Raw genomic sequence first — 24,676 nt, 5'->3', positions numbered from 1 at the left:
AAGCTAAAATTAACCCTGCAAGCTCCCTACAAACTTCCTAATTAACCCCTTCACTGCTAGCCATAATACACGTGTGATGCGCAGCAGCATTTTGCGGCCTTCTAATTACCAGAAAGCAACGCCAAAGTCACATATATCTGCTATTTCTGAACAAAGGGGATCCCAGAGAAGCATTTACAACCATTTGTGCCATAATTGCACAAGCTGTTTGTAAATGATTTCAGTGAGAAACCTAAAATTGTGAAAAATTTAACGTTTTTTTTTTATTTGATCACATTTGGCGGTGAAATGGTGGCATGAAATATACCAAAATGGGCCTAGATCAATACTTTGGGTTGTCTACTACACTACACTAAAGCTAAAATTAACCATACAAGCTCCCTACAAGCTCCCTAATTAACCCCTGCACTGCTGGGCATAATACACTTGTGGTGCGCAGCGGCATTTAGCGGCCTTCTAATTACCAAAAAGCAATGCCAAAGCCATATATGTCTGCTATTTCTGAACAAAGGGGATCCCAGAGAAGCATTTACAACCATTTGTGCCATAATTGCACAAGCTGTTTGTAAATAATTTCAGTGAGAAACCGAAAGTTTGTGAAAAAATTTGTGAAAAAGTGAACGATTTTTTGTATTTGATCGCATTTGGCGGTGAAATGGTGGCATGAAATATACCAAAATTGGCCTAGATCAATACTTTGGGATGTCTTCTAAAAAAAAATATATACATGTCAATTGATATTCAGGGATTCCTGAAAGATATTAGTGTTCCAATGTAACTAGCGCTAATTTTGAAAAAAAGTAGTTTGGAAATAGCAAAATGCTACTTGTATTTATGGCCCTATAGCTTTCAAAAAAAGCAAAGAACATGTAAATATTAGGTATTTCTAAACTCAGGACTAAATTTAGAAACTATTTAGCATGTTTTCTTTTTGGTGGTTGTAGATGTGTAACAGATTTTGGGGGTCAAAGTTAAAAAAAGTGTGTTTTTTTCCATTTTTTCCTCATATTTTATAAAAATTTTTATAGTAAATTATAAGATATGATGAAAATAATGGTATTTTTAGAAAGTTAATTTAATGGCGAGAAAAACGGTATATAATATGTGTGGGTACAGTAAATGAGTAAGAGGGAAATTACAGCTAAACACAAACACCGCAAAAATGTAAAAATAGCCTTGGTCCCAAACGGACAGAAAATGGAAAAGTGCTGTGGTCATTAAGGGGTTAACATCCCTTTAAATATAATTTTAACCTTCCTCTAAAATATCTTAATGAATAGAAGTATACAAATATCTTATATGTATAAGTCATGATAAACTAATTAGTATTTATATAAAAAAGAACAACCTGCAAGTAATATGGTTTGTGAGCTGAAAATAAATTATACTGTTTTAAAAACAAGAAAGCACTGATAGAATAAACAGAAATTACTGAAAGTATAAGGCATATGAGGTAGGCATTAATGGAACAGTGCACTGTAAATTTGTTTTTTTCACTAATGTGCAAAAACTTGTTATAACAGCTGCAAAATATAAAATGTATGACAAATTGATTGTTTTGGTATATTTTTATATAAGATATAGTTGGTCTTGCTCTTTGAAACAACAACCCATCAAAATGGGCTGGGCTTGCAAAGAAATCAAATCTCCGTATTTTATTACTTTCTGTACACACATCTTATATCTGTCTGTATAACAAAGTTTAATACTTAGAGGCAACCCTTTGAAAATGTTATGATGGAAGCTTCCACTGATAATACGATGGAAACCGCTTGAATCTCGCATCATATTCTACGCAAATTGAATCCGCCATAATTAACAAAGCATCAACATCGACAAATGTTAAAATGTGTGACATAATGTACGCTCCCGCAATCTCAATCTGACGCAGATCGATGCTTGCGTCATTCCAGATGTTTTGAATTCACATTTGATTCTATTTGTCCCTCTTCCCAATTTATCAAACATTCAACAGGTACACGGAACAGGTACGTTTGCGTCTATTCCGCCGAAGCGTACCTATTGCTCAACCCGCCACCCTTGAGGCCGTGAATGCCTTAGAAATCAATGGGAGTCTGAAAACACAGAAAGGTTATGTTCGATGCTGCAAGACAATGAAGCATATTACATATGTTTTTCTTCCTTCTCTTGAATTTAATTTTAATTAAGAAATGTCATCTTATATGCCAGCCCATTTTATAACACCTGTGTAGGGGTGATGTTTAGAACTAGACTACAATCAGGAAGAGGTTACACAGGTGCAGAGAGAAAACTGTCCCAGCTCTTAAAATATCCATTGATTGCAAATAAATACATATGATACCCTGATTACGTTACATTTGCAATTATTCTTGCTCAGAGTAATAATATATTATATTATATACGTATAGTGGTATAAATAAACACAGAGATATAAAAGACAACATTGTTTAGAACAAAAAAAAAGGAATTTAGGGACAAGTAAATATGTTTGCAAAAGATTTCTGACATAACACACACACACACACACACACACACATATATATATATATATATATATATATATATATATATATATATATATATATATATATATATATATATATATATATGCAAAGATATATGTACAAATTCTAGAATTAATAATCATTAAAAAAAAAAATGAGATAGGCATATCATGATTTCTAGAAATACAAATATACATTAATTTATGTGAAAATATCATATATCAGTTTTTTTTAACAAATACATAGAAAATAACTATCTATGAGATATTATTGTTTGTTTAGGTATAAAGCTATCTATTTCTTGGACATTAACAGATGAAAAATAAAAGATTACCTTTAGAGAAATGGGATTGTTCATGGACAGTAATGAAATGGTATAAATAAAGTTGGTAAAAATAGAATTTTGAATTGGTGGTGCTGCTATCCTCTACTTGGAACTTTTTTTTCAAGTCCGATGTTCATCGCTTCGTACTTGACGCGTGTGTTTTTGACAGAGTTTTTAAAAAATAAGTGCTTTGTATGTAGATTTTACGCAGCGATGTCTAGTGATGTCTGGCGAGCGTATTGAAGCTAGCGAATGAACAGAGATTGACGCTTTGATAAATCAGCCCCTAAGAGTGTAATTTCTTCTTCTAGCTATGTTTACACAACTTTTCCATAGCCTATACAAGAGTACAGAAACTCATATGCCAATTCAGCTATTTTAAATGATAAAATAAATGTAAAGGATCTATTTGTAAACAATTTCATACACTCCAGTAGGTAAAATAGATCATTGGAAACAAATTAAAGGGGATACAAATTTAGTGTACACCATCCCTTATACCCCTTAAGCCATTTGGAAGTAGGTACTATGTCACAGAGTACTTTGCCCAGCGTACCATCTTGACTTAGTACCTACATCCAACCTTCTGGCTCATGCTGTGGTCCATGCTATCAGCTTTGACAGCAAAGACTACAAACATTTGCCTTCATATGATAAGGCATTGTTCTTCCTTTACCATGAAGGCAGATTGCAGATACAGACAGTCAGTCTGTGTCTCTGTCTATATCGGCTTGCGGTGATGTCATGGGTGGTGTGGGAAGGAAGGAGGGAGGTGGGTTGTGCATCACAGGAGGGGGGGAAAGGGAAAGTTTCCCTACGTTACAGCAAAATGATTTGGTAAGGAAGGGGGAGGGAAGGGGTCCCCAATGCTACAAAAATGTAAAATGGCAGGCTGTAGGGGGACAATATCTATGATCGCTTCAACTGGGGGAGGGGGATTGCTACACTGCCAGTACGTAAGATGGTTGCTTCAAGAAATATGGGGGGTTAGAGAGCTTTTTGGGAGGGATCAGGGAAGGTTAAGGAGGTATCTTTACAGTGAAAAAAAAAATCCATCTATCTATATATGCCCTAAACCTGCACACTGGTAGGCTGTCTGGCAGTACCTAAGATGATGGTGATCAGTTGAGGATAAGGGAGGAAAGGGAGCAGTTTGGAAGAGATCAGGGGTGGACCTTACATGCAACCTGATTAACCCCTTCACTACTGGGAATATTAGAAGTGTGGTGCATAGCTGCAATTAGCATCCTTCTAATTACAAAAAAAGCAATTACAAACCATGCATGTCTGCTATTTCTGAACAAAGTCCCAGTGAAGCTTTTACAACCATATTTGTTATGACTGCACAAGCGGTATGTAAATAATTTCAGTGAGAAACCCAAAGTTTTTGAGAAAGTTAACAATTTTTTAAATATGATCTCATTTGACGTCTATACGTCCTAAAGGGGTTAAGTAGGGTGGAAGTCGGTATTTAGACATTTGAATGATAAGATGACGTTGATGATGGTGTTCCCCTTGATATCAATTCTCTCATTTAGGAAAACAAACTTTAGAATTTGAATATTGCATGTTAAGATTAAATACTGTATGTTAACATTTGAAATTTCAATGTAAAATTTGAATGTAGTATCCAAATAATACTTTTTTTATTATAGACAATTGAATCTATGAGAATCAATGTTTGAATGGTACTATTTCAATATTCAAATATTCAATTCATATTTAAAATATACATTTGATATCTTAATGTTATGTTTGATAATATTTGTTTGTCAAAAAATAAAAAATATGTAATAATTAAATAAAAATGCAGCAAAGGTTTGCTATTTTTACAATATGTACCAAAATTAAAATAATTCTTAGTAAATAGACTTTATTTTGCAGTCAAGGAGTTAAATAAGTTTACTGTGTCAGCATGTTATGCTGTGAAGAGTCCGTCATAAATCTTTTCCACATTCTAGCTGTTCACTACAATATAAAAATAATAAGCGCTTGAGATGAAGTTTCTTATTGATTTTACCACTAGGTGGCAGTCATGTATTTGAAATATGGTGTTTGATGGCAATTTTCAATTTCCAAAATCATATGTCAATCCATATCACTGAAATTGTTAAAAGAATAAGCAGAAAATCATTGTCACTTATTACATTTAAAAGTGGGGCGGTGTAAACTATAAACACCAGCTCATATGTAACAGATGTTGCTTTAGAAAGACCCATATGACTCAAGGTTCATATGAACAATTTCCAAGGTGATAATTAGTTTAATAAATATGTGAGGATGTAATTACTTTTATTCTGATCTACTGTTTTAATCAAGCGTGCAATCACTTAAACTATTTATTTTTTAGTAATAATTTTCTTTCTTGTATAATTTTAAAGTTGAAACACAAATTGTATTATTTCTAAATAGGTTATATGATTGGTGGGCATATTCGTGGAGATTTTGGCATTCAATTGAATTTATATTGAATAATAACAACATTGTTGTAATTTATAGCTCCAAGTAAAAAAATCAAGAATAACATTTCTAAAGCAAAAATCTATAAATCTAAAGAATAAGAAAATCGTTGAACTGGATTTTGACATAAATTAGTGTCAGGGTTGTTTATCTATCTATCATCTATCTATCTATCTATCTATCTATCTATCTATCTATCTATCTATCTATCTATATCTTATATCTATCTATCTATCTCCCTCTCTCTCTCTCTATTTCTCATTTTCTTTTCCTGATGATCTAAAGCTCTCCGCTCTAGTAAGATGATCTAAGACATCTCATCACTACTGTGAGGTCCCTCAAAGAGTTTCGGATTTTTGAAAGGCAGAGTTTAGCTTGAGAGCTGTTTATCTGGCTATGCAGCATTCTGGAGGCCTGATGATTTAAAGCTCTATGCTCAGGCAAGATGATCAAATAAGTCTCATCAGTACTGAAAGGTCCATTTAGGAATTTTATAAATTCAACTTTTATCTTGACGGCTGTTTGTCTCTTTGCAGGGCTCTGGATGTAAAGGAAATACTCCTACATTACAATACAAAGTCTAAAAAAAAAGATTTTTGCGTGATTTCTTTCCATGGTGGTGAGGTTTTGATCATCATGCCCTGGATGTAAGGGAGAGATTCAGACATTACAATATAATGCTCAAAAAAAGCACTCAACGTTTTTGCAAGATTTCTTTCCATGCTAGGGAGTTTTTGATAATTAGACCCTCTCTGTCTGTCTGTCTACCTGCTTGTCTGTCTATCTTTCTTTCTGACAACCCACCCACATGCGTTTCCATCTATCTATCTATCTATCTATCTATCTATCTATCTATCTATCTATCTATCTATCTCTATCTATTTATCTATCTATCTATCTATCTATCTATTTATCTTTCGGTCTGTATGTCTGTCTTTCTGCTTTCCTGTTTGTCTATCTATCTATCTATCTATCTATCTATCTATCTATCTATCTATTTATTACCGCATTGAGAAGATACATGACAGTTCCTAATGGTTGTGGGAATCCAGATTGTGATTTGTTTTTGTTTTTTTAAATGTATAAATAAATTAAATATGTTTTTTTATTAATAAATTAAAGCAGTAATAACATAGAATGTAGCTGCAGGATATTTAGAAGGTGGATCATCATTTAAAGATGAATTGACCTGAAATTAATAGGAGGGAAGGCAATAACATATATTTGCATATGTTCTGACATTCAATAACAAACAAATAGTGCAGTGGTCTTTGAAATAGCTGACATTTTCCAGCAGTGGTATATTTCATTTTTCTGCTACCCTAAGGTAATGGAAAATGTGCTGCCTCCCCATACCTCCTACCCTTATAAATTTCAGTTGCTATTTACATATATAGTTCTTATAACTGGAGGCCAGAGAACCATAAAGTGTTCATGCCCTCACTAGACAAACACGGATTGTTGATCTGTTAATAAATAAAAGATTTGAGAGCATATTAGTGGGAAAGCATATGGCTGTAGAACAACCAATCACAATATGCCACCCCCCAAAAATCCTAGGCACAGGACTATTTGATCTAAAATAAAAACCCGATAGCAAGTTATCTCACCCAAATGATTGCCAGAACTTTAAACACTGGTAATAGCATTCACGTTTATTCAAATTTATCTTAAGTTAAATACTAAAGTGAAGATAAAAATGAATGAGACTTTCATTCATCAAATGTGTAGGATATACGTATCTTCTGCGATTTTTACCTTGTAATGATAGGATAAGTGCTGTTCCTCTGCCCGCCATATTCATCAATCAATTGACAGATGACGAATCTGCAATCAACTAATTGTTGTTTCCCTACGATTGGAGGATCATCTGTCAATCAATTGTTGAATATGGCGGTGGAGGAACGGCGCTTATCCTTATATCATTACAAGGTAAAAATCGCAGATGATGCGTATATCCTACACATTAGATGAATGAAAGTCTCATTTATTTTTATCTTCACTTTAGTATTTAACTTAAGATAAATTCGAAGTTCTTTCCTATGACTTTAGCGACCATGCTCAAGTTTACATTCACTTTACGCACCAAACATAATTTAGCACATGAACATCACAATTTGATTAACTAAAAAATACTCTTGCATATCTGATTAGCCTATTTCAACTTGATTTTGTATATATCCATATCTTCATCTTACTGATTCTAAATATATATCCAAAAAGCTAACTTTGTGCCAGAATAACATCTGCAGACTTTACTTTACTTTTACCTAAACATTTCTAATAAACAGCAGGAAAAAAAACACGTGTAGGAGTCAGAATTTAATGTGGCAATTGTACAGAGGGAATCTATTTATCTGTACATATACTGTATGTGTGAGTAAATAATCTGTATATACAAAATGTGTGTAAAGCTTCATAGACATTATTTAGAACTATGCTTAATATATATAAGAATTATATGATGTCATAATATGCAAAATAAACTCCTTTTGGACATGCTATATGGCACAGACCTGTGCACTGTAAGGTTTCACCAGTTTTAAAAAAAATTATCTTCCAAAGCATATTTGATGAAATAAAAATTATTTTAAACACTTATAATTTGTGAAACAGATAATAATAAAAGCATTTAGCTCATATTTTTATTCTGAGGGGTAATAAGGTTCATTAAAAAAAATGCCATTCTTTTCTTTTAGGTAACTTTGTTGAAACTCACTAAAACATATATATATATATATATATATCCACAAATGCCCTGATTTGATTCACTCATTCATATATCATTTTAGATATTTGTTTCCCCAGTAGGTTGAGTATTTTTGTGCCATAAGGCTAAATTTGAGGATTTTTGGCAAGTATTTTTTCACCCACTAAGTACCTCTTTATAAAGTAAATATTTGGATATATTATTAAAATAAACACAACGATGGAGAGGGCACCACTTAGTGCATCAAACTAGACCCAAATAGAATAAAACCATAAAAATAGACACCCACTAATTGTTACACATTGTGAAGTGTAGGCTTGCCGATAATTTCTCAGTCACCCAATTGACCACAAACTTCCCTCCAAATTATACTTTCAGGTCTGACAAAATGAGCAGCAAATTCATTGAGTAGCTTTTATTCTTAGGTAGATTTATTATGCAGTGGATGCTGCATTCTACCCAGATAGTTTCAGGTCCGTCTGAAACATTAGTTAAGAAGCAGCAGTTATAACCTTTTAGGTGGCGGACTGAAATCATCCCAATCCGATACAATTGGAATGATTGACACCCCCTGCTAGCGGCTGTTTGGCCGCCGGGGAGCAGGGGGGCGACATTGCACAAGCATCTCACTAGAAAAATACTTTGCTAAGTTTTAAGCCCTTGAAGGCTGCCTCTTATCTCAGTACATTTGAACAGTTTTTCCTAGCTAGACAATGCTAGTTCATCCGTGCCATATAGATAACATTGAGCTCACTCCTGTGGACTTACCGAGGAGTCGGCACTGATTGGCTTAAATGCATGTCTGTCAAAATAACTGAAATAAGGGGGCAGTCTACAGAGGCTTAGATACAAGGTGATTGCAGAGGTAAAAAGTGTATTAATATAACAGTGTTGGTTATGCAAAACTAGGGAATGGGTAAAAAAGGGATTATCTATCTTTTTAAACAATAAAAATTCTGGACAAGACATATGAGTTTCTATATCTATTATGATTCCTGTTTTTATCAAGATCTGTGTTATTTTTAAGTTTGGATGTGTCATCTTTAGAGAGGTGTGTGTGTGAATTTATAGCATACATTTACTATATAGCATACATTTACTCTATTTGGATTTTGGTTTACTTCAATAAAAATAACACTGTTTTTTGTTTGTTTTTTAGTTTAACTTTACATGTCTGGCATTTGCATTTAATGATTTGTATAATTTACGAGACTTTTTTTTATTCCACTAGGTTGCAGTGTGTCAGTTACACAAAAAGTGTCTTATTTCCTTACTTGAGTTCTTGAGAGCTTGTAGCCATCATACTTCGCATGTTCTTGTCTGCCAATGGACAACCAGACAAACTGTAAGAAAATTCAGGACATTCAAGTAAGCAAAATTGCATTATAATCAAGTTATTTTAAAGAAATACCATATACTATAAGTAAGATATGTAGTCAAGTGATGGGGAAGTGCTGCATATTGATTGTGCTTTTTAGTTAACCCTCTGAATATATTAATTCAACAAGTAAAACCATAAAAATATGAAGAACAAAAACTTTTTTTATGGTATAAAAAATATTTTATTTTGTCAAATTCTACTCTAATACATACAACACGAAGTGAATGCTCTAGATCAAAATTTCACAGCTCTAGTCTATGGAACCCACCAGATAAAACAAGAATTTAAAGATATCGTTGTTTTAGAACACGGGAATGAAACACATTTTGTTCACCTGAACAAGAGGGATTGTAAGATACTGGCCTAATGGTCCATCCTAGGAACTTTTACTGAGAAACAATGATGTACTCTGTTTGACAAGCACTACTCAGAGGGTTAATTCACAATTCAATATGCTATTTAAACAGCATTATTGAAAACAATAAACTGAGAGACAGAATCCACCATGGAAAATGAAGTCACACCTTCTATGTGATCCGTAATTACCAGTCACATGACCAGTTCCATCACACTCTGGTGATGGACATCTGCCACTAAACAAAAACAAAAAAATAACTAAAATAATAAACATTTTTGTTTTTAGGTTTAAAGTTTTGATTGTTTCCAGTTTAGCTGCAATATCTGCAAAAGAATGGTTCCAAAGTGATATTTATGAAAGCACAATTTGCAAAACGTAATCCATGCCATTATGCATAATATGTTTTTCCTAGTAACATATCCAGTTTTTTATTACTTGAATAATCAGGGGACTTAGGAAAACAATAGCATTTTCCATTATGGATTAAAAAACCCTCATTACAATAGCCTTTCAGAAAAGTAGTAGAACTATTTTGTACCTTAAAGGGACATGACACCCACATTTTTTCTTTCATGATTTAGAAAGAGAATGCAATTTTAAACATCTTTCTAATTTACTTCTATTATCTAATTTGTTTAATTCTCTTGATATTCTTTGCTGAAAAGCATATCTAGATATGCTCAGCAGCTGCTGATTGGTTGCTGCACATAGAAGCCTCGTGTGATTGGCTCACCATGTGCATTGTTTTTTCTTCAACTAAGGATATCTAAAAAATGAAGCAAAATAAATAATAGAAGTAAATTGTAATGTTGTTTAAATTTCTATTCTCTATCTGAATCATGAAAGAAAGATTTTGGGTTTAGTGGCCCTTTAATTCAAGTAGAAAAAAAGTGTTTAGTTTTGCTTCAAGGGAGATCATTAAAGTTGTTACATTAAACTAGATCTGTTTTTATAATACTATTGATAAAAATTACATTTCTTAAAATCATTTTTATATCACTTTCAAGGGGTTTTGTTATGCTATAGTGAGATCAATATGACTATTTATATACCATGCTTAGCATCACCAAAGTGTCAAAAAAGGAGTAGAAAATGAACACTCTAATGCAAAAATCCCATGCTCTGAATATAATTAACCTTTGCAGAAGTTTAACATATAAGGCTGTAGTCTTAAGATGGCTGCTTCCTAAACCACTCCCGCCTCAGAGGTGCCAGAGTTAAAGGGTCAGTAAAGTAAAAATGAAACATGTATGTAATTTTTAACAACTTTCAACTTTACTTATAGGATCTAATTTGCTTTATTCTCTTGATATCCTTTGTTTAAAGGCATTTCTAGGGGTAGCAATGTACTACTGTGAGCTAGCTGCTGGTTGGTAGCTGTGCATATATGCCACTTGTCACTGACTTACCCAGTGTGTTTAGCTGATTCCTAGTAGTGCATTGCTGCTCCTTCAGATAATGAAACAAATATTATCATAGAAGTAAATTGGAAAGTTGTGTAAAATTGTATGCTCTATATAAATCATGAAAAAAATGGTTTGTTTAATGTCCCTTTAAATCATCTCAGACTGATGATTGATAGTGATTAAGAGCAGATACAATTTGCTTTAGAATGTTTCTAAATGTTGCAGGTATTCTGTTATGAATACCTGCTTTGTAAAAAATGTTATGGGTTTTGCAGTCACATTTGCAAAATTGAGCTTTGATAAACTTTATTATGTTTGAGAGAGAGAGAGAAAAAAAGAAAGAAAACGAAATCATAAAGCAAAAAAAAACCCCAAATAAAATAACCAAATGATAAATAAATAAAAATGAAATGGGCCTCATCACATGACTTCACCTGAAATAAAAACATGTATATCTTGCACAAATAGCATGAAAGCTCATATTGCAAATCAGGGAAACCTAATTATACGCATGAGAAATAGAGGGAAAGCATCAAAGAGGAAAAAAAAAAGTTGTTTCACCTCATGTAATGCTTACGTTAATAAGTCCTTTTTGCTCTCCTTACATTGAGGGTATTTGGGTTTAGGACTTGGAATAGTAACTTCAGCAGAGTACCTTCGATCGTCAAGAGCGTCATGGAATGGATCCAGATCTTCAGGCTATGAGGAAATAGATATTTCATGCATTTTTTTAATCATCCATTTTAAGATAGTGACTTTTTAAATTCAGATTTATATATAATACTTATAGCAAGTCTAATGTTATAGTCTGGATTTTTAAATTAAAGTTTTAAATATGTTTTTGGGATTTATTCTGGTTCTTTGAAATACCAGTTGTGCACCATTAAAAAACCTCTGTTATAAAAAAGAGGATATAATAACTTAAAGGGAAAGTCAACAAAAAAAATGTTATTGTTTAAAAAGATAGATAATGCCTTTACTACCCATTCCCCAGCTTTGCACAACCAACATTGTTATATTTATATATTTTATAACCTTTAAACCTCTAAATTTCTGCCTGTTTTTAAGCCACTAAAGACAGCCTCTTATCACATGCTTTTTTTATTAGCTTTTCACAATAGGTGAGTGCTAGTTCACCTGAGCCATATAGATAACATTGTGCTCTCGTCTGTGGGTTGTGGCAGTTACTGCACTTATTGGATAAAATGCAAGTCAATAGATAATAAATAAAAAGTCATGTGATCAGGGGGCTGTCAGAAAAGGCTTAGATACAAGGTAATCACAGGTAAAAAGTATATTAATATAAACATGTTGGCTGTGCAAAACTGGGGAATGGGTAATAAAGAGATTATCTATCTTTTTAAACAATAAAACATTTTGAGTTGACTGTCCCTTTAAGTTGATATCAATTTTCCACTCTCTGAAATCTTTATTGCTTTGTACCGACAAAAAGTTTCATACAATATCACAATAAAATAAAAATGAAAAGATACCAAATATTAGCTCTATGCATCAATACAAACTATTGTGCTTCTACTCAGTTTAGTGGAAAGTTCTACAATTTAAAGGAACATAAAATTGCAAACGGAAAATGCCCTTATGTTTTAGAGCATTTTATTATTACAATGTTGATTACATGTAACTATTTGTTCAACTCCTAAAAAGGATTAAACACCTAATTAAAGTCAATTCCAGAGCAGCAATGCATTCCTGGGTCGTAGTTGGTGATTGGTAGCTACTTCTTGTCATTGGCTTATCACATTTGTTCATCTCCTCTGGAATTGACTTTAACTGTGCTTTTAACCCCTTTATTATCAAAGTAATAGTGCATTGATGAAATGCTCTGACAGATTAGAACATTTTCTTTTTGCACTTTTAAATCTGTTTAAAGGGACAGTATACACCCATTTTCATATAACTGCATGTAATAGACACTAATATAAAGAATAAGATTCACAGATACTGATATAAAAATCCAGTATAAAACTGTTTAAAAACTTACTTAGAAGCTCTCAGTTTAGCTCTGTTGAAAAGGTAGCTGGAAAACCCACTTCAAGTGGGAAAAAGAGCCACTCCCCCCCTCCCCCTTCTTTTACATATGAAAAGACCCTTTACACAAACAGGAGCAAGCTGGAGTAGGTATCTGACGGTATTCTCCCAAAAATTTAGGGCTTGGTTAGGAGTCTGAAAAGCAATGTTATTTAAAAATAAGCAAAATTATACATTTAAAAAAAAATAAAAAACAACAACTTTATGGGCTATATAAATAGATAATCTACAGAACATTTATGCAAAGAAAAAATGAGTGTATAATGTCCCTTTAAGCTTATAACCATTATGGTAAACACCAAAATCAATGGTCTAGATTGCAGTTGGGTTGAAATGCCATTTGAGAACATCAAAGCTAGCTCGGGTGATTTCTAAGACATTCTATTTCCATTGAGACTACTCATGAATTATATATACAGTATATATATATATATATATATATATATATATATATATATATATATATATATATATATATATATATATATATATGTAATTATAAAACAGTATACCAATAAAATCTAGTTAAGTTCATGAAAAGCTAATAATATCTATAAGAAGGGGTATTGCAGGTTTTTCAAAGGGATTTTTATTGAACTAAAAGTAAAACATGAGTAATGATCAATTTAATATTGACAATAGATTCCTAAAATATTTGAATACATGATTTTTTTTATTTAACTATTAACATCAACTAATGATTCCATACCATTTTATATAGTTTTAAACAAAAACATACACAAAAATTGGTGATTGAAATACAACTGTAGGATTGTTCCCATGCAAGGTATGAGATGTTTTCACAGCACAAATGCATTTGAAAAGCATAGGATACATTTTACCGAATGATTTGGAATTGATTTGAATTAGATTTCCCAAAAATCCAAGTAATGTATTTTTCATGGTAATTATGATTGATTGGAATGGAGACTTAATTATATTTTTAATTCCATTTACAACTCTAGCACCCGGCTGAAAGAAAAGGCTCCAGACTAGCAAATAATAAATGCATATTGTAATTTTTTTTTTAAAAATCCTATATTGATTGGTACATATATAAAGTAGTCTTTGAATACTGTGCAGAAAAAAATGAAAAGTTCTCCTATTCTCATTGAACTGGTTTATATTGGATTATGCATTAATGTTGATAATTTACTTTTTTCACATAATAATGGGAAATATTTATACATTGTATTTGTGTAAAATCACCTAATTTCTACTAATTGGATAAAACGTTAGAAATATTTTGAACTGCAGGGAAAGAGTAAGATAATCTATCTTCTTTTTCTAACAAAAAACGTACTGACCCTATTCACAAGTGGTCTGAGTAAGGCAAAAAAGTCACAAATTTAAGAACAATAGATGTCCCTGTTACTAAAGTAAATATTTGGAATTGCCTTAAAGTAAAATGTATTTGTTTTTCTGAAGATGATTTATCAGTATAGTATATGAATTAATATAAATAGTCTGAACAAAGACCACAGGACAAACATACCTTTAGACTAACTTCATTATTATTATTTTTTTTGATCATCTATTCTTTTACTTAATTTTTTGGGATTGTCATTCAGAATTAAATTTTGTGTCCAAGGATTGCCTAGTTCCTCTTGATGGGTATATATTTTTTGGTTACTAATTTTCTTAACATCTGGAATTTATGAAGTATGATGTGCAGCTGCAATTAGCAGCCTTCTAATTACCAAAAAGCAATGGCAAAACCATGTATGTCTGCTATTTCTCAACAAAGGAGACCCCAGAGAAGTTTTTAAATCCGTTTATGGTATAATTGCACAAGTGGTATGAAAATCATTTTAGCGAGAAAACAAGTTTTTGAAACTTGGGTTGTCTACTAAAAAATATATATATAGTTTTGATAGGTATATTAAAAAAAACAAAAAAAACCCCAAACCCTCTATTTCTTTTTTATTGAAGTAGTAAAAATGATAAATATTCACTGGTATTTTGGCTGTTTTTCTCTGAAACTCCTGGTAGCAAAGGGTTTAGCCTATACATATAAAGCCTAAAACTGCTAACAGTACATTTTCTAAAATATGCAAAATAAACATTCCTCTATTTGTGCTATTGGCAAAACTTGTAACAAACTATTTGTGTATACATAAAGTGTTAACTGAAATCACATTGCCATTAATGAGATACCTTATTCTTTGCTGCTGTTAAAAAGGTGGTGGGAGTGGAAACCCCCTACACGGGTTATAGCACATACCAGAACTGAGAGGGAAATAGTGAACTACCAATTTTGGTTGCTTGGGTTTGCCCACCTGGCAGTCCGTCGAGGTGTCGATATATTGAAAAAATGGGGGCTGACCCCACAAAGTGACAATGAGTGGCGCTGTGTCTCTCATAGGATATAATAGGGATTGCTGCGTATTTGAAGTGTTCCTACACAGCACAGACAGTGCCAAAAACAGTGCAGAAATGTGTTAAGCAACTTTTATACTTTTAATTTGATCTTGAGTAAATATGTTTGTTGGAATCTTTGTTGTATTTTGTATTTCACAATAGAGTACCTGAAATTGTCTTCCTCATGGAGTACTTTCCATTTGGTACGGGTTGAAGTTTTAAACTTTCTACACCATTGTGGTTTTTCTCACTGGAACATTAACTATCATTGACTGAGACTGCAACTGTGGTCTCCTGGAACAGCACAAATCCCTGGAGACACCTGCACCGCTATGTTTTGAAGGCCACAATTCTATCCAAGCCCATTTGTTGCAGTATTCATGGTACTCTAGGCTTTAGGGCCTACCTCCATCAGTCTGTCTGGGTTCTAAACCAGGATGCACCTTCCTTTTCCGGTCTTCCACCTTTATTACAAGCTATGCCCCTCATTTCTTCATTCCTTCTTCCCTTGCATAGTCTGTCATAGGTTGTCCCTTTCCTAATCTCTCTCAATTTGAAGATAAAACACTTTCACTTTTTCTATTGATAGGTCCTGACACAACCAAAGCCATTGCCCCTTTTATTCGTCCTATTTTATCCTAGGACCTCTCACAGGCTCCGCACCTCTCATTCTCCACAAAAGAAAAAGATTGCCTATTATAGCAGGATTCTGACCACATATTAGGTGTACATCTTAGTATCTTAAGTATCAGAATTATTTAAACTGATGAGTGAATTTCTCTTTTAATATCATAACATAAACTGTTTGCACAAAAAAACTGTATTAAACATTAATACACAGTTTACAGAGTTCATTTAATGTTGTTCTAATGCAATTACTTTCTTGTTGTACTGAAATAGATCATCATTCCAGTCAAGATGTTATAGGACTCATACTGATTGTTATCGGATTTGATACATTTATAAGAATTTTAAATTAGGTGACATAAAAGGACTTAATAAGTGAAAGGTTGATTAGTTTAATTGGAAGGAGAACATATGTTTATTCAACTCCCATTAGTACCTTGGTATGTAAAGGTGACCACTAAGTAAAGAATTACAAAACTGCAACAACTTTATAGCAAGGAAGTTTTTTTTTTTTTACTGAGAGCTAAAACTGAAGCCAGTCAATGTTAAAGGGCCAGTAAAGTCAGAATTAAAGTTTCCTGATTCAGATAGAGCATGCAAATTAAAACAACTTTCCAATATACTTCCATTATCAAGACGCCCACAATCTTTTTATATGCGCACTTTATGGTTGTGGTTGGATTATGGCTGTCACATGATATGAGGAGGAGATTTTATTAATTTTGACATTTGCCAGAAAATATTTTACTGCTTGTGTAAAATTCAAAGTAAGTTCTATTGCATTGTGTTTTATTGTGTATTTGTCAGTTATCCAATTCTGTTGTAGTTGTGGTCCTTTAAGTAGAGGAAACATTTTGGACAAATTATGTTATCAATGTTATCTATATAATGTTATCTACTTTATAGGTTTTGAGTGCACGATCCTTAACACTATCTTTACATAGACATGAAAAACTCTTTCATGACTTAGATAGAGCAAGTGGTAAAAAAAACAACAACAAAATAATTTTCCAAGTTACTAGTTCTAATTCAAATTTTCTTAATTATCTTGGTATCCACTGTTAATGAGCTACCTTGGTAGGCTTAGGAGCGTGCTTGTATTTTTAGCACTGTATGACAGCAGAGTATGTAACAATCAGCTAGATTACGAGTTACGCGCGCTATAGGGAAATTAACAAACGCAACAAAAGTTGCGTTATTTAACCCCCTATAGCGCAGCCATTACAAGTTTTTAAAAACCCGGCTTGTGCGTGCGATATGGTGCTTTTAATCTCCGCTCCATACCGCACCAAAAACAAGCGCTGTTTTGACGTGCTCGTGCACGCTTTCTCCATAGACATCAATGGGGAGAGCTGGTCAGAAACAATTCTAACACCTGCGATCGTGGAATAAAAAGCTCCGTAACGCAGCCCCATTGATGTCTATGGTAAAAAAAAAACACGTTTAGACCTAACACCCTAACATAAACCCCGAGTCTAAACACCCCTAATCTGCCCCTCATCGACATCGCCAGCACCTACATAATGTTATTAACCCCTAATCTGCCACCCCTGATATCGCCACCACCTAAATAAAACTATTAACCCCTAATCTGCCGCTCCCGATATCGCCACCACTATACTAAAGTTATTAACCCCTATTCCCCTGCACCCCAACATCACCCACACTATTTATAAATTTATTAACACCTATTCCGCTGATCCCCGACATCTCCGCAAAAAAAATAAAGCTATTAACCCCTAAACCTCTGACATCCCACATCACTTCCACTAAATAAATCTATTAACCTCTAATATGACAGACCCCCACATCACAAAAATCTAAATTAAACTATTAACCCCTATACCTACCGCTAAACCTAACCGTAAACCTAATCCTAACACCCCCTAACTTTAACATAATTACAATAGAGGAAAATTAAACTTACAATTATTAACTAAATAATACCTATTTAAAACTAAATACATACTTACCTGTGAAATAAAACCTAAGCTAGCTACAATATAACATAGTTATATTGTAGCTAGCTTAGGTTTTATTTTTATTTCACAGGTAAGTTTGTATTTATTTTAAGTAGGTAGATTAGTTAGTAAATAGTTATTAACTATTTACTAACTGCCTAGTTAAAATAAATACAAAATTACCTGTGAAATAAAACCTAAGCTACTTTACACTAAAACCTAAAATTACAAAAAATAAAAAAACACTAAAATCACAAAAAAAAATATCCAAAAAAATACAAATTATTCCTATTCTAATACATTTAAAAAAAAAACAAACCCCCACCCCAAAATAAAAAAACCTAATCTAGAATAAATTACCAAGGCCCTTAAAAGGGCCTTTTGTAGAGCATTGCCCTAAAGTTAACAGCTGTTTTGCTACAAAAAACCAAACACCCCATAACAGTATACAAACCCCCACCCCCAAACCCACAAAATAAAAATAAAGTAAAACCTAATCTACCCATTGCCCTGAAAAGGGCATATGTATGGGCATTGCCCTTAAAATGGCATTTAGCTCTTTTGCTGCCCAAGCCATAATCTAAAAATAAAAACCCACCCCAAAAAAAAAAAAAAAAATACATTACACAAAATAACAAACAAATTATTAAAAATAATAAAAATTATTCCTATTCTAATACCCATTTAAAAAAACACCCCAAAATAAAAAACCTAATCTAGGTTTGCCCTAAGCATTGCCCTAATCTAGGTTTGAATCTAGCATTGCCCTAAGTTAAACAGCTCTTTTACCTGTAAAAAAAATACAAACACCCACTAACATTACAAACTCCCAACCCCCCAAACCCACAAAATAAAAAAACTATCTAAAAAAACCTAAGCTACCCATTGCCCATGGGCATTGTCCTTAAAAGGGCATTTAGCTCTTTTGCTGCCCAAACCCTAATCTAAAATAAAAACCCACCCAAAAAAACCTTAAAAAAAGCCTAACACTAACTCCCAACGATCCACTTACAGTTTTTGAAGTCCTGCTTGAATGATCTTCATTAAGGCAGCGAGAAGTCTTCATCCAGGCGGCCTCTTCAATCTTTATCCCGGCGGCGAAATCCTCATCCCCGCGGTGAAGTCCTCATCCAAGAAGCGAGAAGACTTCATCCAGGTGGCCTCTTCAATCTTCATCCAGACGGCATCTTCTATCTTGATCCCAGCGGCACGGAGCGGGTCCATCCTGAAGACATCTGGCGTGGAGCATCCTTTTCATACGGTCGCCGCTGTACACTGAATCTTCAATGCAAGGTACGCGATTCAAAATGGCGTCCCTTGCATTCCTATTGGCTGAAAAATTTCAATCAGCCAATAGGAATTAGAGCTGCTAAAATCCTATTAGCTGTTCAAATCAGCCAATAGGATTAAGCAGCTCTCATTCTATTGGCAGCAACTGTATGAAAAGGATGCTCCACGCCAAATGTCTTCAGGATGGACCCGCTCCACGCCACCGGGATCTAGATAGAAAATGCCGTCTGGATGAAGATTGAAGAGGCCACCTGGATGAAGTCTTCTCGCTTCTTGGATGAGGATTTCACTGCGGGGATGAAGATTGAAGAGGCCGCCTGGATGAAGAATTCTCGCTGCTTGAATGAGAACTTTGTCGCCGGGATTAAAAAATTGAAGAGTCCATCTGGATGAAGACTTCTCGCCGCCTGGATGAAGTTCGTTCAAGCGGAACTTCAAAAACTGTAAGTGGATCTTCGGGGGTTAGTGATAGGTTTTTTGTAAGTGTTTTGTGGGTGTTTTTTTTTTAGTTTAGGGTTTGGGCAGCAAAATAGCTAAATGCCCTTTTAAGGGAAATGCTCATCCAAATGCCCTTTTCAGGGCAATGGGTAGCTTAGTTTTTTTTTAGAGTTAGGTTTTTTATTTTGGGGGGTTGGTTGGGTGGTGGGTTTTACTGTTGGGGGGTCTTTGTATTTTTTTTAAAGGTAAAATAGCTGTTTAACTTAGGGCAATGCCCTACAAAAGGCCCCTTTAAGGGCTATTAGTAGTTTATTGTAGGCTAGGGTTTTTTTTTTTAATTTTGGATGTGCTTTTCTATTTTGATAGGGCTATTAGATTAGCTGTAATTCTTTTTTATTTTGGATAATTTCGTTTGTTATTTTTCGTAATTTAGTGTTTGTTATTTTTTGTAATTTAGTCTTTTGTATTTTTTGTAATTAGATTCTTTGTAATCTTTAGAGTAGTGTTAGGATTTTTTTAATGTGTATTTTAGTTTTATTTCATTGGCAGTTAGTTTAATTTTAGTTTAATAATTATATTAGTTTAATGGTTAGTTTAAACTTAGTTTTTTTAATTTTACAGGTAAATTTTAATTTAATTTAAGATAGGGAAATTGTAATTTTAATCTAAAATTAGGGGGGCGTTAGGTTTAGGGGTTACTAGTTATATTTAGTTTATTGCGATGTGGGGGCTTTCGGTTTAGTGGTTAATAGTTTACTTTAGTATATTTTGTTGTGGGGGGCTTGCAGTTTAGGGGTTATTTGGTTTGTTATAATGGTGGCGGTCTAGGGCTTAATAACTTAAGTATAGTGGGGGGTGGACAGCAGATTAGGGGTTAATAATATTTAAATAGTGTTTGCGATGCGGGGAGTGGCAGAATGGGGGTTAATAATTATTTTGGGTGGCGGCGATGTCGGGAGCGGCAGATTAGGAGTTAATAAATTTAATATAGTGTTTGCGATGCGGGAGGGCCTCGGTTTAGGGGTTAAATAGTTAGTTTATGGGTGTTTAGTCCACTTTGTAGCACTTTAGTTATGAGTTTTTTGTAACAGATTTGTAGCATAAAACTCATAAATACTACTTTTAGATTGCGATACGGATCTTGTCGTTTTAGCGTGCAACACAAGTCTTTTAGGCTCACAGCAAAACTCAAAATGGCAGCGCTATGGGAATCCCATGAAAAAACGTCATTTTTACAAGTGCGGGACTGATGCTGCGTTGCAGGCTAAAAGGCCTATACCGACAAGACTTTTAATGGCTGTGGTGCTGTTTTAACGCTGAAAATGACATATTTTCAGCGTTAAAAGACGAACGCACAACTCGTAATCTAGCTGATTGGTAGCACTTTTCAAATATTGATACAAATACTGTTGCCATATAGTTGTCAAGACATATGCATGTTCCTGAGACTATCTAGGTATTCTCTTTAACAAAAGATACAAAGTCAACAAAGTGAATCTGATAATAGAAGTAAATTGAAAAGTTGCTATTAATTTAAATTGCATACTCATACATGTTTAAATATGTTGTATACTGTATAAAATACCTGAATGTTATTTGTGAAATATAAGCCTTAAGAAGCGATCTTTTGGCCTTGAAAGCATGCAGTTGTTTTATTCTGAGTTTGCTATTGCAGGCTGGGGCAGAACTATGGGGGCCTCAGAGGTCTCATTTGAGACAAGCCCACACCTCTTAGGGCCCCTCTGGCCCTACTATCATTAGTAGTATTGTTGCTACTGGAGGGGCCTCATGCACCACCTACATCATGTCTAGCCTCTCTGTGTGCTCTCCAGTAAATCAGTGCTCACAGTATAAGGAACATGTTTGGTTTTGCCTTTACAAATATGGTGTCAGGGTTACCAAGATGCCAAATTGTTGCTGTACAGAAAAATCTGCCACCATATTTGTACAGGAAGTTCATATCCTCTGGCTGGGACTAAACAAAGTGAAAGGTTTACTGTCACAGAGAAGAAGTTCAGTTTTTTCTCCTAGGCACTGCTGCCCAGCTTCTACTGATTGCAAACAGAAATGATACTGTGCATCATAAGCAGGGATAGGCACAGACCAAGGCTCTGGCAGACATTTTCCAAAGTACAGACCTTAGTGAAGGACACCAAGGTACATTTCAAATTAAAGACATAAAAACCACTCTCACTTTCCCACTAATAAGCAGCATCCCGTGGGTGCGGCCCCAACCCACAAAACATGGTGCCGCCTGCATCAAGGAGGAGTCAGGACCAGCATTCATCTGTCCTACTCCTCCCTCCTCACTGCAAAATGGGTGGCAGACACTGCAAGGGCCAGTCACGGACACCAGTGTCCGTGTACGGACACCTTGCCTATCCCTGAACATAAGATGTATGGATACCTCTGCTTTACTACAGGTCTATACAGTTTTGTCCTACTGTGCTGAAAATGTGGACAGCACTAAACTATGACACCAACTATTATGCACAGTAGTATCTTATTATGAACTTATATTGATTCCTAATAAACTCTTTGGAAACAATGGAGACCCTTTAATTATGTTAGTATTTAACAACTTGGTTGTAATGGATTAGTGGTTTCCAGATAATTTACCATATATTTATATTTAGTTTAAATTTAAATATCAAGATATAGATTTTTAATACCCACAGGAGGTACTGGAGAGCCACGTCTTCTGAATACCTGAAGGAACTTAAGCAGGAAGTACTGTGTAAGTCAGTTTAAGGACTGAATGTGGGGACTATGTATATACCTCATGCTTTCATTGTGTGAGTTTTTACGCTTGAGTGTTAAAGGGACACTCAATGCAGTAGAATGACATAATTAACAAGTGCATAATAAAAAGACAAGGCAGAAAACACCTACTCTGAATTTCAAATAAACAGTAGATTTTTTTCTGTCAAATTTATTTATTCTGCCATTTTGTCGGCCCCCCTGTATAATGTTAAAGACATCAGACAATCACAGATTAGTATACATTTACCATGTGAGCTTGTGCACATACTTAGTAGGATCTTGTTCCCCAGAAAGTGTGAATATAAAAAGATTGTACAAAATTTGATAATAGAAGTAAATTGGAAAGTGTCTTAAAACTGCATGCTCTATCTGAATCATGAAACTTTATTTTGACTTGAGTGTCCCTTTAAAGTGGTGTCATTTAACTACACAGAGTAGGATTGCGCTCTCCTTGTTCTTCCGTATGTCTGTTTCTAGTAGTAACGACCACACGTGATCAGTGGAGCAGCAGTGAATTCCTTTATTTTGAGAAGATTATATAAAGACGTGACAGAGAGACTGAAAATATCTCACCCACACATCCTTAATGAATTGATCTTTGCAATAAAATTTACAAAAAGGCTTTGTTTTATAACTGTTATATATATTGGTGTAACTTTTTTTTAATTTAATTTATTTAATTATGAGTAGCACTTTGTAACTGGTTGGTTTTAAACATTTTATCGTTCTTCTATTATCAGATTTTCTTTGCTCTCTTGCTATCTTGTACTGAAGACTAAGCTTAGGAGCTAGCTGAATATATCAGGTGAACCAATCACAAAAGGCATACATATGCACCCAGCAATCACCAGCAAGCCCCCAGTAGTGCATAGCTATGTCTGAGATTACCTAGGTATATTGTTCACCAAAGGATACCAAGAAAACAAAGCATGAAAGTTTTATTTTTACTTTACTGTCCCTTTCACAAAATTAGCCTATATGTGTAACAAGAACAGGATTTTGTATTTATTTAGTACACATATAACCTTGTATTAGTTACTGAATCCTGAAAAACATGACGCAATCATTAAAGCAGCATCCCTGTAATAATGTATGATTAATACTTCAATGTCAAAGTAAAGGACTTTAGAATAACTACAGTATGTGATTGGTTTTAAAAATTGGCATTGTTCTCCCAATCTTTAAGCATTGGTGTACTATAAAACATTTATCAACAGCCAAACACCAGGAGGGGTTTGGACTACAACATCACAAGATATCACTTCTTTTATGAAAACTTTTGTTTTAAGGATAGCACTGAAGATATGGGCAAATTTTAGTGACAGGTAAATGTTTTCCTATACATAGAATGTTTGCAGAAGATTCAGCATTTGTTTTTTTGCAATCATGTCCTATATTAAATGTAACATTTATATCTTTAAATCTTAACATTTTAATGTCCACTCTTATAGACTCCTGCGTAAGTCTATGGGAATCAACATTTAAATGTCAGATTTACATATCAGCAGCAATTCTGTCTGTAATTCATGCTACTCTAACTGCTGGTGACAAAACACATTACCAATGGCACTCAGCGCATGCATGGGATGCACATGTACATGAGTGAGACCTATAGGATTAAAGGCAGCAGACTATGTGCATTTGAAATGCTATTGTTCTAGCAGTGATAACTTAGTAGTATATTAACTAATATGATTATATTGTAAAATTATTTCTTAGTATGCATTCGATCATAATCCTCTAGGAAAAAATATTAATCTACAAAATGGTGTCATTAAATCCTTAGATACTGTTTTCTAAAGGATTGTGATTAACTCCTATATTTACTACATATTGCTGTCTATTTAAAATACAACTTTTATGTCCCTTTAAAAAAAAAAAAAAAAAGTTTCATAGCCTTAACACTGTACTGTATAAATAATACTATCAAAGAATAACATTATCTGGCACATTTCTTTAATTATGGGTTAGTAATTTATATTTAGATCCGCTATTGAACACACACATATAATATATATATATATATATATATATATATATATATATATATATATATATATA

General features: G+C 33.7%; 1 protein-coding gene across 1 annotated transcript in view; it reads right to left on the bottom strand.

The window, feature by feature from the left end:
• The window catches only part of MYT1L (myelin transcription factor 1 like), a 396,825-nt gene that overhangs the window by 110,182 nt on the left and 261,967 nt on the right, over nucleotides 1-24,676 (bottom strand). Inside the window, exons 12-13 of the mRNA XM_053708950.1 lie at nucleotides 11,704-11,825; nucleotides 9,256-9,324 (exon numbers count right to left, since the gene is read on the bottom strand). Coding sequence (XP_053564925.1) covers nucleotides 9,256-9,324; nucleotides 11,704-11,825 — 191 coding nt within the window. The remainder of the gene's footprint in view (nucleotides 1-9,255; nucleotides 9,325-11,703; nucleotides 11,826-24,676) is intronic.

Source organism: Bombina bombina, chromosome 4 (genome assembly GCF_027579735.1).
Source record: "Bombina bombina isolate aBomBom1 chromosome 4, aBomBom1.pri, whole genome shotgun sequence".
Taxonomy (NCBI): domain Eukaryota; kingdom Metazoa; phylum Chordata; class Amphibia; order Anura; family Bombinatoridae; genus Bombina; species Bombina bombina.
The sequence above is the reverse complement of the archived record's forward strand: the minus strand, read 5'-3'. Positions and strand labels throughout refer to the sequence as shown.